The sequence below is a fragment of the Ascidiella aspersa genome, chromosome 7, assembly GCF_963924565.1.
Source record: "Ascidiella aspersa chromosome 7, kaAscAspe10.2, whole genome shotgun sequence".
NCBI lineage: Eukaryota > Metazoa > Chordata > Ascidiacea > Phlebobranchia > Ascidiidae > Ascidiella > Ascidiella aspersa.
In genome coordinates, this window is record NC_139453.1 from 23,751,615 (window position 1) to 23,776,780 (window position 25,166).

The 25,166-nt window shown below is 35.7% G+C and overlaps 2 protein-coding genes across 2 annotated transcripts; one reads left to right on the forward strand and one right to left on the reverse strand.

Annotated features, from left to right (window-relative positions):
* Positions 1-3,839: 3,839 nt before the first annotated feature.
* On the forward strand, positions 3,840-10,708 carry LOC146138554 (alpha-(1,3)-fucosyltransferase 7-like). The gene is made up of 6 exons (XM_083394601.1): positions 3,840-3,927; positions 5,112-5,198; positions 5,751-5,852; positions 8,044-8,117; positions 9,026-9,147; positions 9,500-10,708. Exons 1-6 carry the CDS (start codon positions 3,856-3,858, stop codon positions 10,279-10,281), a joined length of 1,239 nt encoding a protein of 412 aa, XP_083250727.1. The 5' UTR covers positions 3,840-3,855; the 3' UTR covers positions 10,282-10,708.
* A 2,179-nt stretch (positions 10,709-12,887) lies between these two features.
* On the reverse strand, positions 12,888-23,629 carry LOC146138555 (sialate:O-sulfotransferase 1-like). Its single transcript, XM_083394037.1, has 8 exons — positions 23,392-23,629; positions 20,749-20,777; positions 20,280-20,394; positions 19,383-19,561; positions 17,891-18,089; positions 16,368-16,606; positions 15,104-15,298; positions 12,888-14,317 (listed from the first exon to the last, which is right to left on the reverse strand). Exons 1-8 carry the CDS (start codon positions 23,520-23,522, stop codon positions 14,064-14,066), a joined length of 1,341 nt encoding a protein of 446 aa, XP_083250163.1. The 5' UTR covers positions 23,523-23,629; the 3' UTR covers positions 12,888-14,063.
* Between the last annotated feature and the right edge of the window lie 1,537 nt (positions 23,630-25,166).

Here is a 25,166-nt window from a genome sequence, read left to right on the forward strand (position 1 = left end):
TGAGAAAACGGCAAATATTTGCTTTAAAAATATTTTCGAGAGCCATCTTTAGTAACAATTAGGGGTTCGTGATTTTCGTTTGTAAGACGCTATGACAATTTAAGACATGACATCACAAGGTATATATACATCACAATGTTAAGTAATAAAACACACAAATTAAAAAATCAAATACGAAGATTAAATGTGGTAGTCCAGGGGTCGGCAACCTTTTTTGTACTGCGGACCGGTTTAAAACTAAAATTTTGTCGCGGACCGGCCTTGAAAAAACAACAAATGTTCAGGAAAGGAAATTTATTACAACTTTCAATGCGAACTTTTTGCTTGTTTTGCCGCAAAGAGATACTCCCATCTAAGAATTTTTGAACTTACTGAAACCCGCGAACGGCATCCGGCCAGCCAAACAATTCAGTTTAACCCAGCCCGCGGCTCATTTCAACAAAATTTTTAGGCCTTTACGTTTTTTCTTAAATTACACTGGTATAACATAATTACCAATTCCTATAATCTTACCAGCTTCTCAAAATAAGGATATTTAAGTTCGTTTTTCAACAAAATTTTAATCTTACAACCCTGCGGTACCGGTCCGCGGACCGTCGTTTGCCGACCACGGGTCTAGTCTACAAAATGTATGGTACATTGGGGCTGAATAGATTACGTAAAACGCAAAAAAACAGTATAAAAAGAAAGTTTTATGGTGCCCAAACAGCTTCAATTACTGTTTTTAGGCGGTTGCTTTTCAGGGAACCTTAATCCCCTGAATATTACCACTTATATGCAGTATTTGTTATTCAAAGGTGAATGAAAAAAATAAAAAGTTTTTTAACATTGTATAAAAGTGTTATAAACTCATATCAATACCTCTTAAACACATCACACAGTGCTTTGCATATAAATAAGTTAAACGTCATATGCTCACAGCATAGAAGAAAAAATTGTACATCGTATAAATAAGTAGAAAAAACAAGTATATAAAGATCGTGAGGTGGTTAGGCTCATTGGGAAGTAAACAGGTCTCGTATAACAAGGGGGTTAAATCTGATTTATTATTTTCATGCAGTAAAATACCGTTATAACTAGGGCCATTTTTATTTTAACCTAAAAAAAAATTTTTTAACTTTATTTTTATCAAATTTTAACTTTATTTTAACCTAACGAAATTGCTTGTTTGTAGAGGCCACAGTTCTTCCTTTTTTGGCGATAGGTTAAGCTTGCTTAGGCATTTTTGTATTACAGAATGTCAGTAGGCTATTCCTAAAATTCAAACTGTTGATCTTCGAAAAGACCACGTTTATGAAGAGGAAGTGTTTTGTAACAATAAATAAAAAAATGGACAATTTGCGATAAAAGTTACTGCTGATCCAAGTGGGCATTGTGACATTTTTCCTGCTTTTATGGGTTAATATGGTTTAATTGTGTCGCAGTTCCTGATTTACAATGCTTCCACGACGATTTTTACATAAACTACTCTCAAGAAACACAAAAGCTTTTTCAAAAGCCATAATTTGACAAATTTTGACTTTATTAATAAATTTTAACTTTATTGTAAATTTTAACTTTATTTTAACCTATAAACTTCTTAGAAACAGTCCCCTAGGTGCTGAAAACAACTTTATTCTTTGATTCGTGGACAGACGAGGTCCTTAAAAAATTTTAACTTTATTGACTTTTGCGGGCCCTAGTTATAACCCATGTACTCACTTCGACAGATATATAGCTTCGCCTCGCACAAGAACTCCGATTTAACCGTTGGATGTTTAAACTAAAAAAAAAAAAAAACTATAGAAGCGAGTGAAAAACTTTAGTGGATCTCGTCTAGTGATCGAAGAAAAACCTGACTATGAGAGCCTGGCTGGCTTCAGAACGGAAAATGGGTTCAGGAAGCTGAAGGCCGCACGATTGGAAACGGAGACAAGCGTTTTGTATTGAGAAAACACAAAAGGTATTCTTTACCGAATAATAGCAAATTCAGTGGAGGCAATATAAAACAATATACATTTGAAAACTTTATGATCGCCTCAATCGTCTAAACAGCTGTTATTGTTTCACTTCATACGTGAGGCAAAAGCCAAACAAACGTAACCAAAAAAAGAAAGTTGCTACTGTACGTCCTACCTATAGCATATATACAGAACAATATGACCAAGTTTAGCTCGCCACTTTTGAGGCTTTGGCGTGCCGCACTCAGCTTTCCTTGGCCGCAGGTTATACGCCCCTGGCATAGAATACATGGGTTACCTACGGGGCCTTTCGACTAAAGGGGCTTATTCAATATGGTATAAAACGTCCTAGCAAGCAAATCTCTTTCGCAAGAAAAAATAACGGCAAATATATAAAATTTGCTGTGGCCATTGCTAATGGAATTTCTCATCGCGATTGTTGCAGATGGAATGTTGCGTTGTAGAAAGCTACAGAACAAGTTTTACTCGTAACAATCGTTCTAAGATATGCGAGAGTCACAGGTTCCGCGACACCTTTCTTTAAAATATAAGTCTTTTTTTAATAAGTATACTCGTATTAAGATTGTAATTAGTGTGCAGAAGATTACATACACTGAAGAGATCTAAGAGACAGGCGCGGATACAGAATTTTTGTTTGGGGGCGCGTAATTCTTTTAGAGATGACGTCAGAAAGTTACGTCATTACGTGGTGCCACGTCCTCTCCTGATCCGCCCCTGGTGAACAGTGTACTGACATACGTTTTAACTGAAAGTCTTTCTAAGGCCGCAGTGATCTGGGGTTTTCCAATATAGTTAACATACCAGCAAGCGTTATGTTTTTCTGTCCGAAAGATTTACCAATTGAGGCTATCCGGCCCGAGCGTTTGACGCATGGTGTGCCTGATTGTATATGTTTATATTTGCGGAAATACTATAACACCGTATATCCGTCTCAGGAAACGTGAGCTTGGTTGGTCTCAATTAGCCAGCAAACATCAGTGCGCAGTGCATTTTTTCCCAGTCAGGCAAATTGGCTAATTACTTGGTATAAAACCTAATAGCGAAGTATAATTTATAGATAAGCAATGTGGTATGTGGCAATTTTTTATTTGTAAACAAATCATATTACAAAATGAAAGAGACACTTGATGGATAACAACAGTAGTTAGTTTAACCAAAATATAAGGACTCAGTCGCGCGTAATGGTTTCATAAATGAGACTGAATTATGCCTTTCTTTAACTGCTAAAAAACTCCTATTGACTTAATATTTCCGTCTTTAGTTAGATGAATGAATAATGTTTGTCATTTATAACTTCAAGGAAACAAGTATTCGAAGACATTCAACCTAATCGTTTTTCAGATCTGTTAAACTTAAAGCATAGCAAACAGCGAACGCATACGCGAAAGCTATAGTATGTACAGTAAACGTCCCAAGATTACCGCAATTTTTCTGTTCCTTCTAATCGGATTTAGTATATACTTTTACATGAAGCCACGTCACTTCGTTGGAATGAGAATTGGGGTAGGTTTCTAAAATGTCTTTTAAATTAAGTTTTTGCTGTGTTTTGCGGTATTGGTAACCATGAACCTTTTAAATTTAAAATCTCAAAGTGAAAACAAAGTCTTTTGTTTTAATGCCACCTGTGGGACAAAGTAGCTTTTCATTATTAAGACCTATATGAGTATGACGCTAATAAAGCTTGACGATATAGATAAGTCAACGTGGGCATGTTTAACTGCATTACATCAAATCAAGTGGAAATCAACTGGTAAAAAAGTCGCGCATTATAGGATTTTTTTCCTAACCATAATACATTAAACCAAGTTTTTGCTACGTCTCACTATATTTTTTTTAAATATTATAATTCTAAATCGTGTTTGTTAATGTTCAGGATCGCAACTGGTTATCAAAAATGGATATTGAGAAAATGAACAAAATTCACGTTCAACTACTTAAAGTTCGATCAAAGTCGCCAATGAAGAAGGTATGTTTTTGTACTTGTGTATAATTAATAGATATATTTAATAAACTTTTATATATTATTTCAATACAGATCACATAGCCACATGGGAAAATATTAAACATTTTTATTTTTTATTATTCTAATTGCTTATAATTATATTATCTACGACAGTGGTTCTTAACCCTCGCTAATCTACCGATCCCACAGTTTAATATATTGTTAAATCCCAAGTTTTCGCTTAATTACAAAAACAGAAATTTAGAACATAGGATTTGTAAAACAATTTTGAATACTCGATATTTCTGTCCTTCATCAAAGTCGAAGTTTAATTTGCCATTGTCCATACGATAACATATACCCCTAACCCAAACCCAGCTAGTCAAGCCATTTAATCCGGCCCGCGAACTAAATTCCATGAAACATTATTTCTCTGCGCTTATTTTAAAAACATATCTGCAACAAAATTTCACTCTCGTGAAAGTTCACTATTAAGTCAGTAAGGCTCATAAGTAAATTAAAGCCCGACTTTTTATTTGTTTGGGTAAATTATGTATATAAATCACTCTTACCATGCCCGGATCCAGTCATGACCCCCCTCTAAGTTCTAATTTTTGCCTGTTTAAAATATGCAAATAGAATAGCCTTCGTACAGTAGCTGTCTTTTAAACGAAATTTTGACAAACAATTTTAGATTTATAAATGTATTTGTTAACAATATAAATGTTTATAAATGTATTTCGCTTCGATCAAATGCAACCCGTCTTTACAATATACAAAACTGAGTAAAGCGGTCCTTTTTAATCTCTTTCAACATCCTGATTTACATTTTGTTCAACCTAATGTACTTAATGTTATTTTTCCTGCCTCGTCCGATTTATGCCACCGTCTTTGCAATATGGCGATTTTATTGTATGATAAACATCTGCAACATTAAACCTCAATACGTTAAACGCATTGCAGTTTTTGTGTTTCGCTCAATATTTTTACGTATTTTCCGTGCAACCTTCCCACTGCTGGGTTATAACGACAAAAGTTTTTTATCGCAGCCGACATATCCAACTAAATCAAATGGCGGCCTACAACTTTGAGTTGTCTTAGAAACACCTCTTGAAGAAATACACTTTATTTTATTACTATGCATTACCAAAAAAGCTGTCATGTTACGTGCTTTGGTATCTCACTTATAAGTATATGCTGGTTTTCAGATAAAGCCAGGAATTGACGAAGTTGACTCTGGAACGTCCAGCATTAAGTTTCAACTCGAAGCAGCTTTAAAACAAGCAACAACAAAGGTCTGTGTCCTTTTTATTTTTTTGTGATTGAGTTAAAGGCGTGTTTATATGGATGTATCTTCAAAACAATAGAATCAGATCCTGGATATCTATTTTTAATTATCTCTGATGTATATAATACACATGTGATATTGTTTTGTAATAATGTGTAGCGTCATGTCAGAAAAGCAACGTCTTAAAGATAAGTTAAACTGGTTCGTTTTTTGATTGGATGCTTCGTTTTTTCTGTGATTTTTAAGTAAGATTATATGTTTTTGTTAGTTAGACATTAAGTACGCAACAAATTGGTTGCCATGGGCTTAACAGCCGGATAAGTTAAAACATATTCTGTACCTTCATCTATTTTTATTGTTGCTTAGTAGTTGGAGATTGTTGTAGGAAGTATAGTGAGAATATCAAAGCTCAAATAGAAGTAGGTATGATTTTGATCGTTTTGAATGTTGAAAATAAAAAATGAGCTGTTCGAAATATTAAAAATGATACCTTCTCCTGTAAAGGCTTTGATTTTCTTACTATACGTATATTCATTGTGTTGTGCGTTTTTCACAACAGCTTACAATACTGGTTTGGCATCCGCCTTCCTACTTTAAACCGCAAATCGAGCGACTGCCGTACGACTGCGGAAGCTGTGATGTTACGGTGGATCGATCACGGGTAATTTCCTACAGGAACCTTTCAAATATGTTAGGTATAATTGTCAAAATTTTACAGACGAGGTTATATTTATATATAGCCTACACTGTATATATATCTTTTCATAATGTTCTGGAATGACTTATCACTAAACAATGTTGTATACTGTCTATTTTAAACAATAGGCATGATATTGACATTGTTGTAATGACCTGAAGTTAATAACTTGATAGAAGGTTGCGCAATAAAAGTTTTTGAATTAAGTGACTTGATACAATTTATGAGGGCAACATGACCAGCACGACTACAGTATTTTGAAGAGCTGACTTGACTGGTCCTTAAGTCATTAAGCCATATGACTTGATTTCGATTCACATGTTATTTTAATATAGATTTAGCATATAAATTTTTGTTACCCATTTTATTTTGTTGATTTGTCCTTTGGAATAGTGCAGAATCGGACGTGTTCATTATTCTTTACAGTTTAATATTTTTTGTGCCACGACAATAAATCTATAAATCGTATTGGGCCTTAACTTTATATTTTCGCAAATCGCTCTACCTGGATTAAATGTAATTCACAAAAAACTTGCTAACAGCACTGATTTAATTATTGTTTAGGTATCGCGTTTAGAGGCACAACAGTAGTAAAATAATTAAAAAGCAAATTTAATGTAATGGAACCTGAACACAGATTGAGTAAGCATTGGCGCATGGTTGTTTCTCGACTCACTCCCCTCTAAGCCTGCAAAGCTCAGTTGGTAGAGCGACGGTCCCGGCTTGACCGGATGTCGTGAGTTCGAACCTCACTGCAGGCTAGTTGTTTTTCTAGTCTTCCCTGCTTGCATCATTGATAGACAGAATCGGTGAAGAGTCTGCAATGGTTTTCGGCATATTAAGTTCAATATAAGATCTTAAGACTGTTTATTTATTAAAACAGATAAAACATAAAATAATTTCTTAAAATCTTACAGAAATATATATATTACGCCTATAAGGCAACATCAGTTTCTTAATTCGAATGAATAATTCATTCGAAATTAAGATTCATTCGAATTAAGAAACTGATGATGCCTTATAGGCGTAATATATATATTTCTGTAAGATTTTAAGAAATGATTTTTTGTTTTATCTGTTTTAATAAATAAACAGTCTTAAGATCTTTGGATACGAAGACAAGAATCTTTCTTTTACATTTTATTGTCCGCGGGAGATCCTTACTTTCTAAAGTGTTTCAGCTTAAGTTCAATATAATGTAGAGTTTCTCGTTTAAAGAATCGAACCTTTTGAGCATTATACCCATAAACACAGAAAATGTAAGATAATAATAATCGCTTCCGGGTTTGAGCCAATTTTTCCGTAACTAAACCTGAACTCCTTTTTTTTAAGATTTAAGGAGCCGAACAGGAACTGAACCGTTTTATGTAAGATTTAAGAAGCCGAACTGAAACTGAACCGAATGTTTTAAAATAATCTAAACCTTAACCGAACTGGAACAAGTAAAAAGCGGTTCACATCAGCATGAGGTCACAACTTGTATTTTAACTAGTAAAAAATGAAAACAAACGATTATTTTTAAAAACTACGCTTTTTATTTTAAATATAGTTCAATATAATGATCTGGTTTTTTTTTATAACGTCACGAAACTTAGATTAAATACGAGTTACAATCAAATAATTATTATTCTTCACATTTATTGACCCACATCTTAGGTTTAAGTGTGGCCGAAACTGGAACTTTTAAACCAGTTTAGAAAATAAATTTATCGAACCGGAACTTTTGAATTACTCGGAATACAGACTGGAACTCAATCCTTAAACTCGAACGGAACCAGAACCAAAAAAAATCAAAAGGTTCGGACCACTGATTTTAATATTAATGTTGGTACACAAAGCAATATGATTATTTTATGTTGAGTTTTATTATTTTTTATTTATTTTATATTCCTCAGAATTCGGGCGGGTTGGCCAGTTATAAAAGTTTAGTTTTCGTTTCATGGCAATGACTTCGACTGGGACTTAAGGTAACTTTAAAAACTGATAACTTTGAATGGGTCTTGACTTGTTATACATTAAAATAGACTTAACTTGAACTTATTGGAATTGACAAATGAAATGTCTGGCACTCAATTCGTTTCTAAATGCTTGTTTTTAACACAGGTCGTATAAAACAGCAAACGACGTAACAAAATATTATGATGTTATATTTTAGTTGGGTGAAGCCACAACAAAAGCTGTCGTTTTTCACTTTGATGGCGTCGATCTTAACAAGTTTCCTCCGAAAAGGTGAAACGATTGATAAAATAAACACTGCAAACTATTGTAAAAACACGTTGCCAATGCGGCTTAAAATTTACTAATAGTTCGCCTTCCAAGCAGATTTTTGCTTGGGAGAGATACGTGATGACTAGAGCGATTAATTATTTTTTGACCTAAAAAATTGAAATGTTGACAAATTTTAACCCAAAAATAATTTTTTTTTACAAAATTTTGACCTATTGGAGTTACATTGATTTTAACATCATATTGTTGTTTTAATTACTGCATTAGTATTTTGGCGTCGTCAACCACACGTTTTTGAATGTTTTTGACTACCGATCGAACACTAAATCATATATTTTTTTGGGTTTATGCAAAAACAATGAAAATCTTAGTTCGTTTTGATATTTTACAATGACAAACCAGTTAATTCTGTAGGCCCGCGTATCCGTATTGCTCTAATGAAGATATAACACATTTGAAACGTCGTTGAAATATAATTCAAAACTAAATTTCGAAAATAAAATTTTGACATACCGACAGTTTTAAAAAGCCGATCGTTTATTAACTTTTTGACTTAACAAGTAAACTTTGACAAAATGTTGACTTTTTTTGACAAGGCAACAAATAATGGCCCTATAGTGATGACTTAATAAAAGTGCTAAAGCACTTCAAAAACGACTGATTGTTGAACGAGTTAAATGCATTTTTATCGCCTTTTCGTTCACCAATTGGTATGTTCTGTTTTATCACATTACCGTTATTTTACCAATATCATATATCGATATGAAATAAAGTAGCACAATAAACGTTGCATAACCTTGCAGCCTGTGCTGAGCGGTTATATATTTAAATGTGCATTGGTTTTGAACGTGAAGCAAGTATATGTCTAACAAAAACGTGTTATATTTCTCACAATTATGCATATTTTACAGAAGAACGGACCAGTATTACACTTGGTGGACGGCCGAAAGTCCAATAGCTCTCTACCGCTTTAGAAATCTTGACTTGCGGGAATACGACGGCGTTTTTAACCTCACCATGACTTATAGGCAAGGCCAGGATATTTAGTTGTGGACGCTAACGGCTTTGAATAACCGACGACACTGTACTTGTTTTACGCCCCTTGTTATAGGTAAAAGCACTGCACATGTGACCTAATGTATACCCGCAAAATTAACACAAATTGGGAATTTATTAAGCCGAAATATTGCGCATTATATTAAAAAATGTTCCTTCGCTCTCGAGATCATTTCATTTTAGCCAATATGTCTATAATAATTATTGTTTATGGTATACGTTTATTTTAGAGTTATAAACAAAGGTAAATGCAGACTCGGTTTTGACAGAAACCTGTTCAGTCTCCACTTTCAGCTGAAAGTTATTCGTTTTATTATTTTAATGGCGAGACCTGATAATTTTTAAACGTAATCGTAAGCTGTTCAGACGGGACGCCGACGTGTACGCCCCTTATGGCAGCTCTGATCAAATCCACTCCAAACATGCGCGGTTTAAGCTGCCGTTGACCGAAGGCGAGCTGGACACGTTTGTCCGACAAAAGAGCTTTACAGCCGTCTGGGTTGCGTCAAACTGTGCCTTTACAAAGGGGGCAAAAGAAAGAATGCGTTACGTAGAAGAGCTGCGAAAGAGTGGACTCCATCTTGACCTTGGCGGCAAGTGCTTCAACTTGCTTTACAAGGAATTTGACTGGTCGCGCTACAAGTTCTACCTCGCCTTCGAGAACAGCTGGCACTGCGCCGACTACATCACGGAAAAGTTCTGGCAAAACTCGCTCGCTTACGGCGCAGTTCCTGTTGTGATCGGCCCCTCGAAGGAGGACTACTCGGCGGTGGCGCCGCCCAACTCGTTCATCTACGCGTTCGACTTCGCGACGCCCAAACGCCTGGTCGAGTACCTCGAGTACCTGAGTCGCAACGCAACCGCATACAGGGCCTACTTGAAATGGATGACGATGGCTAAAGGCGAAATGCCGAACGCAGGGCGCAAGAGCGGGTGGTGCCAGCTTTGTAGGATCTTGCACGGCATCAACGTGGACAACCTTTACGACAGGAAAGACGACAAAAGGCTGGAAGGCGTTCCGCTGTTCGGGCACCCGGAACGACCGCGCGTTGTTTCCTCGCTCAATCAGTATTTTTACTCCAAAGGGGAGGCAGTGTGTTTAGCGCCCTGAAGTATTTTTAGAACCTAAAAGTGTGGTGGAATTTGTTATCTAATCGATCTTATACACAAATGGCAAAATCTTTATGATAAAAGCAGCAATAAGTGAAATAGTTAAGGGCATCTAGTTAAGTACGATTTCGAAGGCTTCTCTGCTGAAATGTTAAAACTGTATGTAATTGTCTTTAATCCATAAATTTCACCTACCGGTATTTGCTAGCTTTTATATAGGTTGTTTATACTTTTAGTATATTGTCGAGTAAGTATGCGGAGTCGTTGAAAAACACCCGATTCCGTCTCCGGCCAATTTGACAATTTCCAACTCTGCAGCCTATATTCGTCACTTGGTCTCATTAAAAAGGTGAACATACTGCAATCTATTCAAAGTATGGTGCCCATTAACTTATAGACCCAGTTGGAAAATGTTCAGCTATATATGCTATCATTACAAATTACAATTCACAGTTCTATCGGGTTCGAGTTAAGTGGTCCTCCGCATGCCCACGTCGAACTCAAGGTTGGGTATTCATATGCATATTATAGTCTTGCGTGAGTCCCGAGTCCGACGAAATAAACAAAACTCCGTAGAGTCCAAAATCCCGAAATCCGACACCGACTCCGCAGGCATTTTGTCGATAATGTGAGATACAGTCAGACTCGCATTGTATGATATTTTTGAATCGATCTACCAGTACATTTCAATCATATATTCGTGTTTTTTAATATTTTGTTTTCCCAAAAAAATTCGCAGAAATTAAAAAAAAAAAACTTTATTTTAGCCAATATGACCCATATACAACAAATTTAGAGCGTTTAACCTTGCCACAGTAATTTAAATATTCCCCAAACCTTTAATTCATGCTAATGTCACTACGCACAATATACCAGAAAAATATTTGCCGTAACTAAATCTGAAAAAAAAAATTGTCGCTAATTAATACAGAGTGGTTGATTATGTAAGATGCTTTCGTAGATATGTATCATCTTATAGCTGTTCTTAAACCGAAAACACATACTAAATGTTCTACAAAGTTACCCTTTTTTTACTTCCATTTGTTTCTGCGCTATTTATTTATCCATGTCCAGAATTCAGTTTGTTGCTCTAAGAGTCATCGACTGCGATGATATTTTTCTTTTAATATTTCAAACTTTTATATAGACTGAAACTTTGTCGGACTTACATATATTATCAACTTTGTAGATTGAAAACTTTATACCTATTACATTTATGTAACTGGTCATTCATTTGTTTTTGTATTAGCAAATGTCAAAGCCAATGCAATATACCACCCCTACTGAGTTGGTGTGCACAATACTGCATAAACGGAACAGGCAATGCGCCGTTTTATAATCTCTAACTTAGCATATTATATTGATCTTAACTCGCAAGCCTTTGATACGCAACTAAATCTATTCCTTGTAAATGTCAGTATTTGTCTAATCAAAAATATGGTAATCCAGGTGACACCATAAACGACCTATTGATTTAATTCTTGACAAGCTTTCGCACAATCGTGCTTCATATGACACGCTCGTCGCTCATAGAGAGAATAAGCCTATATGTAATCCAAACTGTGCTGAAGTGATATTGTTATATATAAATATTAGTTCCTATACATGACGGCCTTTCGAATGCCTGCGGTCGCTACGAGAAGCGTCTTACGATTGTATTACGTATATTATATGTCTTTTGTGGCAATTTGCTTAAGGAAAATACAGACTCAACACCGAATAGCGTAAAATCTTTAGCAACCTATATCTATACAAGGGGGTTCGAACGTAAGTATAGCCATTATTTAATGATTCTTATTGCTTTATTTAAACCTGACTTCCGGACACTCTTAATTTTCCAGCATTTCTTAGTTCAACTGCATCAGTATGTACATGTGTAAATACAATGGAATAAAAAATAAAGCCAGGTTAAAAACTTCGACTTTAAAAAAATATATATAAGAAAAGGGTTGTTACTGTTTTGTTATAACGACAGTCGTTTATCGTAGCACACATGGAATGTTTTGAACATCGCATAGATTTAGGGTTAGGGTTATTGTTAAAGTTGGTATAGGAGCAGGGCTACCTTTATTGAATTTAATACACTCATTTTGCATTTTATTTATGATTATGCCAATCCCTTAAGTTTAGCGTAAGTATCCATAGAACGTGGGCAAGTAGAATGGCAGCTACTACTACTACTCGGCTTGAAGGCCAAAATAAGAGATTTAAACCCAGCTATAAAACCATCGACGTTCGTGGAAGCGTCTGATGATAAGTGGTAATAGGATTGAGACATACTTACGAAGCTATACAATATGTACTGTAGCCTATATACGATTATATGACTATACTAAAAAGGACAACTCAACTGGTAGCCAACCAGCGAAAAATGTCCAATACCAAGATAATAAATGAAACTCACAGTAAACCTTCTCTCAGAGTAAAAAAGTTCGCCTTTGTTCAGTCTTATCAAGTGTACTAACACTATATAGCATTTGCGTATAAAGAACAGAACCATTCAAAAGATATTTACTCTGACAAGTGCAAAACTAAAAAATATCCTATTCCCAATTGCTATATTATTTACTATTTTGTGACTTGCTCAACTTACAACCGGCGGGAATATTCTTTGCGATTTGTTTATTTAAGAAACCGCCGTGTGTTTCGTGCAATATACAGGTTTAGTACAAGATAGATCACGGCATTTAGTTAGATACTATATGTTATTGACTGTTTATTCATGTTGTTGTGTCTTACTTTGCAATTTCTTTCAGTTGTACTTTGTGTTAGTGATTGGCGTATTTTGACTTTAAATATCGAATTATTGTCAAAAGTTTTGGCCAAAGTCAGTCCTCAATTCGGTTAAACCATCTTTCGTTCATTTTTTTAGCAAAAGTATAGTGATACGCATTTTGAGTTTAAGACTGTCAATGTGTGCACAATTTTGCATAATTTTTATAAAATTTTCACGTAAGGTAAAGTCTTTTAAAGCTACGTAATCTTGTGGTAAAGTGACTTTTGTATTTCGGCGCATTTTTCGTTGGTTGTTATAAAGTATTCCGCGGTACGCCAAAACAAAAGCTATCATATACATCCGCCAGGTAAACTAACAACAGGGGGGGTTAAAAATGTAGAATATAATTCACTAAAACATTGAACGCGAATTACATTAACGAACTAACTTAAGATGTATTATGTTTTATAACTTGTGCTTAACTAGAAAATAAATACACAGTAATGTCTAGCTTGATGCTAAACAATATATGGCGTGAAATATAGTTATAGCTTTGCTATAGGCGCTAAGAAAAGTGACTTCATTAAGGCCTATAGTCTAATTTAAAATTGAAATAAAAAATTAGTGACAGCAGACTTTAACTGTACATCACTGCGCTAAATAAAAGCAATATAAGAAAATACAAGTAACACACAGGACAAGACGTTTGCTTTATGCCTGTGGGTATGACAGAAACAAGCATCACTTCAGGTATTAATCTAATAAAACAGTGTTTGTCAACTCAAAGATGCTTGATTCTGGTACGTCGCTTCGATATGGTTATCTTGTCTGTTATACTTACGCTTGTGATTGGGTCTTCACAAAAAAGGATGAGAAAAGCTGTATAAATCATATATAGTGCAAAAGCAGCAGCGTTTCGCCTCCTCATGTTTGAACAACAGCGTAATCCGGGTCCAGCTCATAAGGCGGAAGCGGTTTTTCGACGCCGGCCTTCGCTAACATCGCTCGTAGTTCGACCACAGCCTTGTTTATCAAAGACACCGATTCTTTTGAATAGAGGTTCTTGATCACCTTGTGCGAAGCTCTTTTCTGAAGTCCGGTCGCCTCTTGGCTGAGACAAGCAAACTTTCGTCTAAATCGGCTGGCAGAAGTGCTGGGTTGGCCTTGGCGGCGAACGTCACCATTTTTCGCACGCTCTCGATCGGATCAGCAACAACGTCCTCAAAGTAAATGACCAGCAGCGGCTTGCCCTGTGCTATTAGCTTAACCGGAAGGCTCTTCCAATCATCTAAGCGAGCCTTGGGTGGGTTACGGGAGAAAGCTGCAACGAAACGTGAAGATTTCAAGCTGATGTGTCAGGCGATATTGTCAGTATTGTAAACGAGGCTTTTTAGAATGAATGTCATCACATACGCCAACTAAATGTTCTAAATATGTTGTTTACATAAAAATTAAATGTTAGGAGATGGAAAATCAAAACTTTTATATAATACTTGCTCTAAATTTTAGAGAAAATACGTGTTTTGAAGTTAAGAACTAAGATTTAACGATTTAACATAGATCTAATTTGACGCCAGTCCAGTAAGGTCATTTAAAAAGAAAAAACGGAAGACAATTTAAAGGGTTTAAAAACATTTGTTGAGTCAATCACTTCGTTCCGCAACATGAACGCGAAAATCACCGTTGTATTGTAATACTCTATCAGCCAATATATAAGTCAAAAATGCTTGATCTTTATGCGATGTTTTTAATATATCTTGTTGTCATTTTTTTGTAATTAGCGTTTAAAAAAGGTGTGCACTGAGCAGGGGTGGTACAAGTTAGACATGAGAAGTTGGTCTCATGAGTTTCCAGTTTTGTTAGTTAACCAAATGAAGCGGCCGGTAAAAATCACGCCTGAATATAAAACAGGTTAACTGTCATAAAGTATTCCAATTTTTTAACGATCTCAACCTTTCGCCGTAGACAGCTTTACGCTAAAACTCCAACACATCCCCTCGAAAAACTAACCAATGCTCTAACTATAAACGGTTTTGGTGATAAATACTTCGTAAATATAAGATAATACAGTGTTTGTTTAACGCAAAACGCTTAACCGTACCCTTACTTTCAAATAGTCCTTCATCGGTTGTGATGCCAGTGTGCCCTTTCACTTCCCAATACGCGTAAGCAATAAATGCCCTGAAAGGGTTGCGGATCACCAGGATGCTCTGGCTCTGCTGCTGCATTTTGCCGAGCAAACAATGATCTTTTATGACGTCCGATCTTTGCTCCTCCACTGACATGACTTCGCCGAGGTAACCTGAAAGAAGTTGTGGCATGAAAGTTTGCGATAGTGTTGAAAACCACGCACTTTCGATTTACTTTAGTCCAAGTCAGGTTATTTACAAAGATACATTGGGCCAAGTCAATTCGATTTATACACACACCTAAGTCAAGTTCCAGTCTGAATTATTGCCATTCCAGTCAATCCAATCACGTTATAATATGCAACAATAAATTATCTGCAAGTGTTTAACTTTAGCTAAACCCAATAATTATTTTTTCCCAAAATATAGGCATGAAGCGGGGAAACACTTTTACGCGAACAAATCTATAAGGAGACAAACGTTTCAGACAATTCTTCAAATTGAACTATCAAGTCATTTAGCTAAATGAACGGAGTCGAAAAATGGAGGCAAGGACTGCAAAACATTACCCTTTTTATCTAGTGTTGCATTTGCCATTTGTGACCTCGAAAACCAACATGATTTGGGATAATATTCGCTAATGGCTTGTAAATATAAAAAAAACTAAAAGCTAAGGGCCATGTGGCCACTCATCAAATACTGCAACTTAAAGTAAGAGGCGCGTTCAACCCTAACAACAAGATGCTTTACACTCAGTTGTTTTTATAGTTGGCTAAAACAGGGATTCTCCACTAGAAGGAATAGACCATAGGGCTTTCGTGTGTACTTTTGTACATTTTTTACTGAGCAGCGAGTTAATATTATGTTGAAACCAAATAAGCAACTCGTATTCACTTTGTGATGATCAACTGGAGATGCAGGGATAGGAAGCAAAATTTACATTTTCAATAACTTTTGAAGATCAGTATCATAGAGGTACTTCACGAGGTGGACATAACAACGGTCGAATTATCTTTTCAATGGGGTTTTATTTACTGCCAAAGTTCATAATTTTCAACCGGGATATCATACCAAGCCAGGGGACGGCAACCTACGGCCCGCGGGCCGGATCCGGTTTTGGCCCGCGACTAGAAAAAGGTTGCCGACCCCTGTACTAAGCAATACGAAAATATTAAAAAAATAACATGTTGACAATATTTATAACAAAATTTATTACGTTTAACCGCAACAAAATAAACATACCCGAGTTGAACAGTGTCATGTCGTCATAGACGCTGCCAGTATAGATTCCAGATGCTTTTTCGAACAGGTATCGAATCCACGTGTTGCCAGAACCCGGATAGCTGTTAAGCATGGTTCGTTTGCGATCGATCGGCTGAAGCAAACGTATGTTGCCGCAGCGCTTGTCTTCCGCCGTGGTTCGGTAAACGTGAAAGGCATCGTTCGAACTACAACTCTTTAACTTGTGCGTGAGATTAAATCTGCAAATTTGGGAAACCGCAGTATTGTCAGTTAAAGTCATTTGCGAAATAACTTAAGTCCAATTCAAGCCTTTTTAAAGAATGACAAGTCAACTACAAGTCCAAGTTATAGGTTTTCTCATAGTCAAGTCATTAATGAAGTAAGCCATCCCCAAGTCAAATCACTTAAAATAAAACGCTAAACCATTCAAATTGGTAAACTCGCCCAAACATGACCAATATAGGTCAACTAAAAAATAACAAAAAAACAATGGTAACAATCTAGTTGTTTTAACTGCAAAACTTGGTATAAATAGCTCAATTTCGTTAAATAATGGTAAATGAAAAACTTATATCTTTTGTCCAAAAGACTAACACTAAGTCATTACAACACTGCATATGGGCAGGCCTGCTCCTTATTTCTACGTAATGTCCACATGTATGACTTAAGTCCGTATTTTCTGACTATAAACAATGTAATAGTTGTAAATGCAAAGCAGTTCATATTATTCTAAATTTCGAGGGATTCTTTGCTAAACGCACTATTATTTTTCCAGTCGTCCTAATTTTGGTCTTGGAGCGCTGGTAGTCCTGCATTAAGGAATGATTTACATTTAGTTAAAGCAAGCGTTTCTAGAACTTAGCGTATCTATATATTTTGGATCAGTGGTTCTCAACCAAAGTACCGCGGTACACTTGGGTGCCATTTCTAATGCTCAAGGGTGCCGTGAAACATTTGAGAAATTTTAAGAATCTGATTTTTGCTTAACTCTTACAAATTTTTGTGTAAGATTATGGAAAAAATCCGATTGTAACTTCCTACGTTTTGTAGAGTTGATTTGTGTTGTTCAAGTTCCGTTTATTGTGACATTCTGGTGAATTGCCTAGAAAAAAATCTTCTAGTGGTGCCGCAATCCATTTATTATTTCTGAGGGTTGCCGTAAGCCATGAAAGGTTGAGAACCACTGTTTTAGATTGTTCATTGTTGATTTCATTTGCTTAAGTTACCGATTTTTTTCCGTTTTTGACTAAGATATTTTACATTTTGCAGAGTCAGTCCAAAAGATTTTATAAGCTTCGACTGCGTGATGAGGTTTGTCCCAGTAATAGTTACAAATCGCGTTTCCGTAGCCTATATATACTCCGTATTGTTGGTGTTTAACTTTAAAAACTCGTTAAGCAAAGGTATGTAGGTTAAGAAAAAATGGAATTCATTTAATTTCCATGTGAAAGATGCGATTATTTTCGATTAACAAAGCAAGGTACACCAACTGTTGTATGGACCTTGGCTGACGTTCGTCTTACCGGGAGTTCATCTCGCCGCAAATGCAGCGTTCGCCGCCCTCTCTCGGACGATAAATGGCGAGCGGCCGACGGTCTTCTTCGCAAGCTCGCAAGCAGAGGTTCGGCGTATCGGCGTCGTAGCTGGGAAAGTTGTTCAGCCGCCGGTCGTAACGGAAGCAGCCGAGAAGCCGCGACGCGACAAAAGCGTCGTCGAATGGCGCTTCAAAAGTGATTTACCAGTTTACAGTTTACAGCTGGACATGAAGGGCAGATTACCATATGGATATCGTTGTACTAGATCCTATACCGCAGGGGTCGGCAACCTTTTTCTAGTCGCGGGCCAAAACCAAACTCAGAAAGGTCTCTGCGGGCTGCACAAAATGTTAACTGATAATTGCGTTATTAACATGTTAGAAATGTTAATCAAGCAGGCCTCGGATCGTTTTTGCACTTAAAAACGTGTTTAATTCCATTTAAGGAGGCAGTAAAGTATTGACGCAATGCGCGAAAAAAAGCGTTTTTTGGTTTAAAATTAGAGTTCACACGTCGTCATCTGTGCAACGAATAAAAAGTGTATTAAAACTACTTTGATGGAACGCGATAACATTCACAGGGAATTTATAGTTCAGTGTTTGTTAACCTTTTGGGTCAAAGTATACCTGGCGAGCGAAGCGAGCGCGATTTTTTTTGTTGTATACGGGCATTTCTTTTAAATTTCTTGCAAGTTTTCATACATTGCCGAAAATGAAAAATAAATAAAATATTAAAAAATATATGTCCAATACTTTAGAATAAGTATGTTTTCCGTTTTTCCGCGACGCACTTGGCAACCTTCCACGGCGCAACGGTAATAAAGAGGTAATCTAGTTCAAAAGACAGCATCAAAACGTAAACAAACCGGACGTAGAATGGTCATTCGCGCGAAGCGCGAAAATTTTTCGCTCTTACGTAGTTAAAATAGTCAAAAAGTATGTGAAATAGACTCGTTTCTAATTTATCAAAGAGGCGACGGGCCGGATGAATTTCATCGGCGGGCCGGATCCGGCCCGCGGGCCGTAGGTTGCCGACCCCTGCTATACAGGATGCTATGTTATAGTATTGGCAGCAGTTTAATACTCCATTTCAATTTAATGAAAGGAATTCAGTTGCGGTATATGATCATTATTTAAACGGTAACCTTATAGTATGACAAAATCTAGCATCTTAGAAACCTACAGACGGCCTTCCTCAAAATAAGAGCATTTTTGGTGCCTATGAGGCAGATTTAGAGGTTAAAAAATCCAGTTCTAAAAACCCAACCATAAATAGGTAAATGAAATAAAGCGAAGCGGGTGAATCCATCGCACTAAATTCCACTATATACTTATAGTTACTTTTTATTGTACATTTTTTGCGTTTTACATCGGTATTCGTGACTTTTTTTGTGGACAAATACTTTGATGCGAATCTTAAAAATACTTGGAAGGCCCCCGAGATAAAAGTCCTATACTTTTTATTTTTTAATACAACTTACAACGGGTGCACAGGCCTTTGACAAAGAAGGTCCGAACGCTGTCTCGCCCGCCGCAGTTTTCCTTCCCCAACGAACACGTGACGTCACAGGTTCCGGGCTGACGAATCAAGGCCACGACGGAGGCCGAAGCGGCGCACCAGCACCTGCTGCCGTTGGTCAGAAAAGCAAACTTTTTTTGTCTAAACGATTTGGAAAAAAAGAGAAATGTGTTTAAATTCTTGATGATTGGTAAATTTGTATCTTAAAGCTTAGCATTGGTGACCATTACGTCGTTTTAAGAAACTTCCACTAACTTTATACTACTGTGAATTTTTTTGCAGTGATTGCATACGTTTATAGGCAGTATTTTTGGAAACATAAGGGAACATTTTATTCCTTCAAAACGCTTTAAAACACTTGCCGTGTATATGGATTTCGTTAAGTTAGCGGACATTGATTCACCCGTTTGGCCTTTAAAAATCATATCGTAGTCTAATTCTAATTAACGTTTTTGTACCCAAAAACGATCACAATTTTGGCGTTGAATACAAGCGTGTTCAAACGCACGTACATGACATAGTGACATAATACATAAAGTGAAAGCAATGATAATTTATAAAAGGCTTTAATGTAATATTGTTTTCAATATAAGACTTTAAAAAATGTAATTTTAATTAAAAGCGTATGCAAATAGGTTATTTACTTTGATGTTTAGTTAGGATATTTTCTCAATAAACAGTTGCTAGCGTTTGTTTTATTGTATAGCAAGTAAATTTTACATGGACCGACTATAGCCATGTTACTGAATTTAGAAAGATCTTGATAGTGGTCGGCCATGACTTGTACTGATAGTTAAGTTATTTGATCTAGACTGGCACTACAATCATACGGGCTTACCAAAGTCAATGTTATATTTACTTGAAATAACAGCACTCTATGCACATGCCCGGGCTCATGGATTTGTTGGAAATGTCACTTCCATGCACCGGTAGCTTTTTAACTTCAATTTTCTTGAAACATCCGACGTCAATCGCTGTAAAAAATACGTTAAAAAAAACATGAAAAAAAAGTATTAATAAAAAAAAAACATAAAGGTCACAGATTGGTTACACTACATGGATACATTGCCAACAATATTTGTGGCAAAAATAAGGTTTCTATAGATTTCCAAAAAACAACTTATTTCCAAAAAAGATTTAGTTTTTTTTTACAAATAATGCACATATGTGTATACATTTTATCCACAAAGTAGATCAAAGTTTAGACAAACTGGCCGCTTCATAAATTAGATATACGGCTGAACCTTTTAAACACTAACCTGTTTTAAAAAAACAGATGGGATTTTTTAAAGCTGCATGTTTTTTCAGAAAAACAAATAAACTCTTACCTTCGCAAAACGTGTCTTGGGAATAATTCCTGAAACAAAGAAAAAAATTGTACAATTAGTTAAGCAATGCTCTATCCTCTCCAAATTATTTTTATTCTACAGAAAAATATCAAACTTTTCTGATAAAACTATTGATCCGCCCATTAGTCTAAATTTGACCAGTGCGACATACAACTGCTTGGTTACTTAAAAGTGAATAACTGCGGACTTGTTTGTGTATAATCATTAGAGATGCCAGATACTTGATATTTTATTCTTATACCAATACCTGAAATTTTGTTTTTTTCAGGTTATCATGTCAAAATTTGCTTCAAGGTTAAAAAGTTTGGTTACCTCCATTTGTTAACCTACTATAATTTTCGAATATTGTTCTTTCAAATTTAAATCGCGTCGTTGGATCGTATTTTGTGTCTAAAATTGCAATGTTAGTTTGATATCGGATCGGCACCGATACCACCTCAGTATCGGACGAGTACCGATACTACCACTTGGCATCGGGGATCGGTTCCGATCCACTATTATCGAACGTATACTAATAGTTTAATCATGTGTATTATAATGGTTTAATGATAGGTTAAAGTAGTGACAGGAGTGGACAGATTTTTCAAGAGCGCGAACCGCATTTTGGTTATTGGTTATGTCAACTGTATTGCGCGGCCGCCATTTTCATTTGTTGTTTTTTGTTGTGGCCTTCATATCATTTTGTGTTGTGCAGGTCTAGATTAATAAATCCGAATGCAAGGTAGCGTAGAGTATATATTTTTCTGAAAAAATAAATTCAAATAAATGGGATGCTATTTGAAAGAGGTGCACAAAATGAAAAGCTTGTTTGTGCCGCCTGGGTTAGGTTATACAGCACTCCAATAACCACGGAACACATATACACGGATATTTCGAATTTTAAATTAGAGTTTATTGAAATTTCTATCCGGCTCCCCATGGTCGAACCCGCTGTTTGTCAATCCTTCCAAAAATCGTGACCTTCATAAGTTTTTTTTCAGCGGCACACGTTTATCAGCTTTATAAGCGGCCAATAAATCAGGTGTGGCACCCAACAAGATAAACCTAGTCAACCAAAGTGGTTGAAAATCATGCACAACGAGTGCATATTTTACTGCAATATGCTCATGATATGAGAACATTTCTCACAAATAAAATTCAATCAAATAAATCTAATTACATTATAGGTTTGGTCCACGGATGAGAAGTCGGATTGTACCGGTAGAGCAGCACATAGTGAAATATTTTCCAAAGTGATTATAGATATCTTATATAAAACCCCGAAATGAGTGGATTACAGTATTTATGTACTATACCCATTTTGAGTTACTCAAATGGGCGGAATACAGGCTGTATGGTCGGAATCGAACTCTGTACTCGATAAGACCGACAAATGTCGCAGGAGTTTGATATGAGTCTCAACAGTCCTGGTCACGAAAGCAATCCAATATTAAGTGAAATATTCTGCGTTTATTTTCAACCCCTGTGTTTACTTTATAAAAATTGCAATGCATCAGTTTGTGTGTTACACATCGTGGTTCATCTAAATAACTATAAGCTACTTCCCAGTGTGAACGATACCGTCCCGTTGTGGACGATAAGGAATTTCAAGAGGGGGTTGTGAGTATTTTCTTGATTTTTTTATAAGAGGTGTTGGCGTGAGATGCATATAGGGGTGTTTTTTTTTTTTTAATTTTACCGTATTACCAATTTAGTTATGCAAAAAGCTCTCAGGTCCTGTTTAATTTAAATCTAAACACAAAACAAGAGTAACAAGGATTTCCCTATTCGACTTGTCCATCAGGATTTGCCAACTCTAGTCATAAATAAATACCCTTATATTTTACTTAAACTTGCTTGTTAACTACCAAGTACCTCCACCAAGCATAAAGGCAAGCAGATTTGTGACGCCTTAGGTGTATATTGTCGTCTTTACTGTCCAACAGTGGTTCGAAAGTTGTTGGTAATTACCCCACTAATGGTAATTTGACAATTTTAGAGGAAATGTGACAAATAGTGATAAGACCCGGGTATTTATTTGTTACCCCTAAGATTAAACACGGGCTTATTATATTTTAAAAATTGTATTTACGGCAAAGACTGTGTGTTTTTAGTTTAGTGAAAGATATTTATATTGAACCCATAGCGGAAATCTAGAAACTGATTTTTGAAAGAACTTTGCTCGAACCGAAGCTGATTTGTAACTTTTAAATTGCCACGAACCGTAACCGTAATTCAACGGGATTTTGAAACATATTAAACTCGAGCCGAAGCTTAACCGGATGAGTCAAATAGTTCAACTTCATGTTTTATATGTTTCAGTACGCTTTACGTGATGTACAGTATTCATTGTGTTATGCGTCTATGGAGTGCAATTAGGTCGCGGTCTGTGCGAATATTTTGATCACTTATTTTGAATGATATAAAAATATAACACCTCTTTATGTACACGCAAAATATGCTAGTACACGAGATGTAAGTCAATGGATAAACTGATTTTTTTAAATAGAGATTTTTAAATCGATGCCTCACCAACTGTGCATGCACATAACTGTATAATATCTGATACTTTAAAACCGATGTTAGGAAATGGTTGTTTGACAATGAAAGTTTCAAAAAGTACAAAGAGATTAGGTTTCTCACCTAGAATGGGCGATTGCTTTCTTTTGAGGTTGTTCATCCAACAAGTAGGGATAACTGCTGATTGAATAGGCGATGATTGTTACACCTGCCAAAACGACTAGGATGAATGATGCAAAGATAGAAGATCTCATTGTCGACTAGTAAACAAATTCCAATTGTGTTAAGTATTGGTTTAAAGATCCTAAACCGTTTAAGACGGTATTTTACTTACTATCATGTAACCCGTTTTCGCACGTATTTTATCTCTGTTAAAGCAAAACATAGACTTTTACTAATCTGTCATTTGGTGGTGTCACAACATAAGTTACAGGTTATATATAGTGTATGTGCATTAGGATCCTATCTTTTCGCTAACTGTTAAACTACAAAAAATACTTAGAAGTGATGCCTTTTAACTTGCAGCCAGTAAATTGGTTCACGACTATTTTATCATCCAATTAGAGGGCAATTTTATGCGATAGTCTATTGTTGTATTTTTTATTGACAAACCAAAGTATTTGATTTACAGACGACCGTCGGAAAACTATGAAAATAAAAAAGTATTTTTTGGAATAACCATGTCAGTATTCTTCGAAGGATGGTATACTAAGTAAAATAGAACTAGGCCTATACATTATTTTATAACGTTATTAGTTTAACAAACTTTGAATATAAAATTATCGTATATATGGAAACCGTTGAGTTGACAAATAAAGAAAAAGGCCACCTTAGTAAAAACAAATAGGCTTAGAGAAGATATTGCATAACTATAATTTTACCTGCGCACCCAAAACAAACCCAAAATGTAAAAGGTGTAAACAGCTCGGGCAAACATGTTCTGCTTAATCGTTAGCTACAAAGCTTCTAAACATAATTCCAATGCGGACAACCGGAAGCGCCAACGAATCACAATTGAAGTATAAGTCGGGTTCACTCGTCACGTAAGTGTAATACCTTGTTTAACAGTGCCACTAAAGGTATATATCGACAAAGCGAAACTCCATTGGACGAAGCGACCAATAAAACAAACACAGAATGCCGAAAAAAGCACCTTTGACCAATAACTGACAGCAGGAATAAAATCTTGGCGATAGATGAGCGATTGTCACGACTTAAAATAATAATTATCTGTTTTTGGCTGATGGACGAGTCCACCAAGAATTTTGTTTGATTGCTTTGTTTCATCATATTATAGCACTCAAGTTCTTTTATATGTTGCAAAAATAACAAAAATCAAACTGATTTTGAATTTCTGCGCCATATTTCGCAAATTTGTCTATTTTAGGTATAATGACAATAAAAAAGAATTATATTTGCTAAACCTGGAGGGATGGTTAACCGAACCCTTTTTTATCAAGTGGTAAATTAAAATATTAAAGCACAGATCAACAGGCGCGACCAGAACAAAAAGGCTAAGTTTCGTAAATTCATTAACATTGTCAAAAATATAGTTTTGTAATAACTAATAATTAATTTTTTAAGCTGAACTTTTGCTTGCTTTATCTTTTCTTTATCGGCGGGTGTGGATATTTTTCTAAACCCATCTACCTTCCAATGTCTATATTTTGTTAATTTTTGTTTACTAACAAAGTTATACATTACTACTGTATGTTTTATAGTGTATCTTTGTGATTGATATCCTTGCTATATTTTAGTAGCATGTAAGCTATTTTCTAAGACAAACATTTAATACTTTCGCCACAAAATAAGGATAATATATTTATTTACGGTTTGGTATTAAACAAACTTGATTCATGAACATAACTCACTGTTACTATAAAGAGATAAATTTTGTG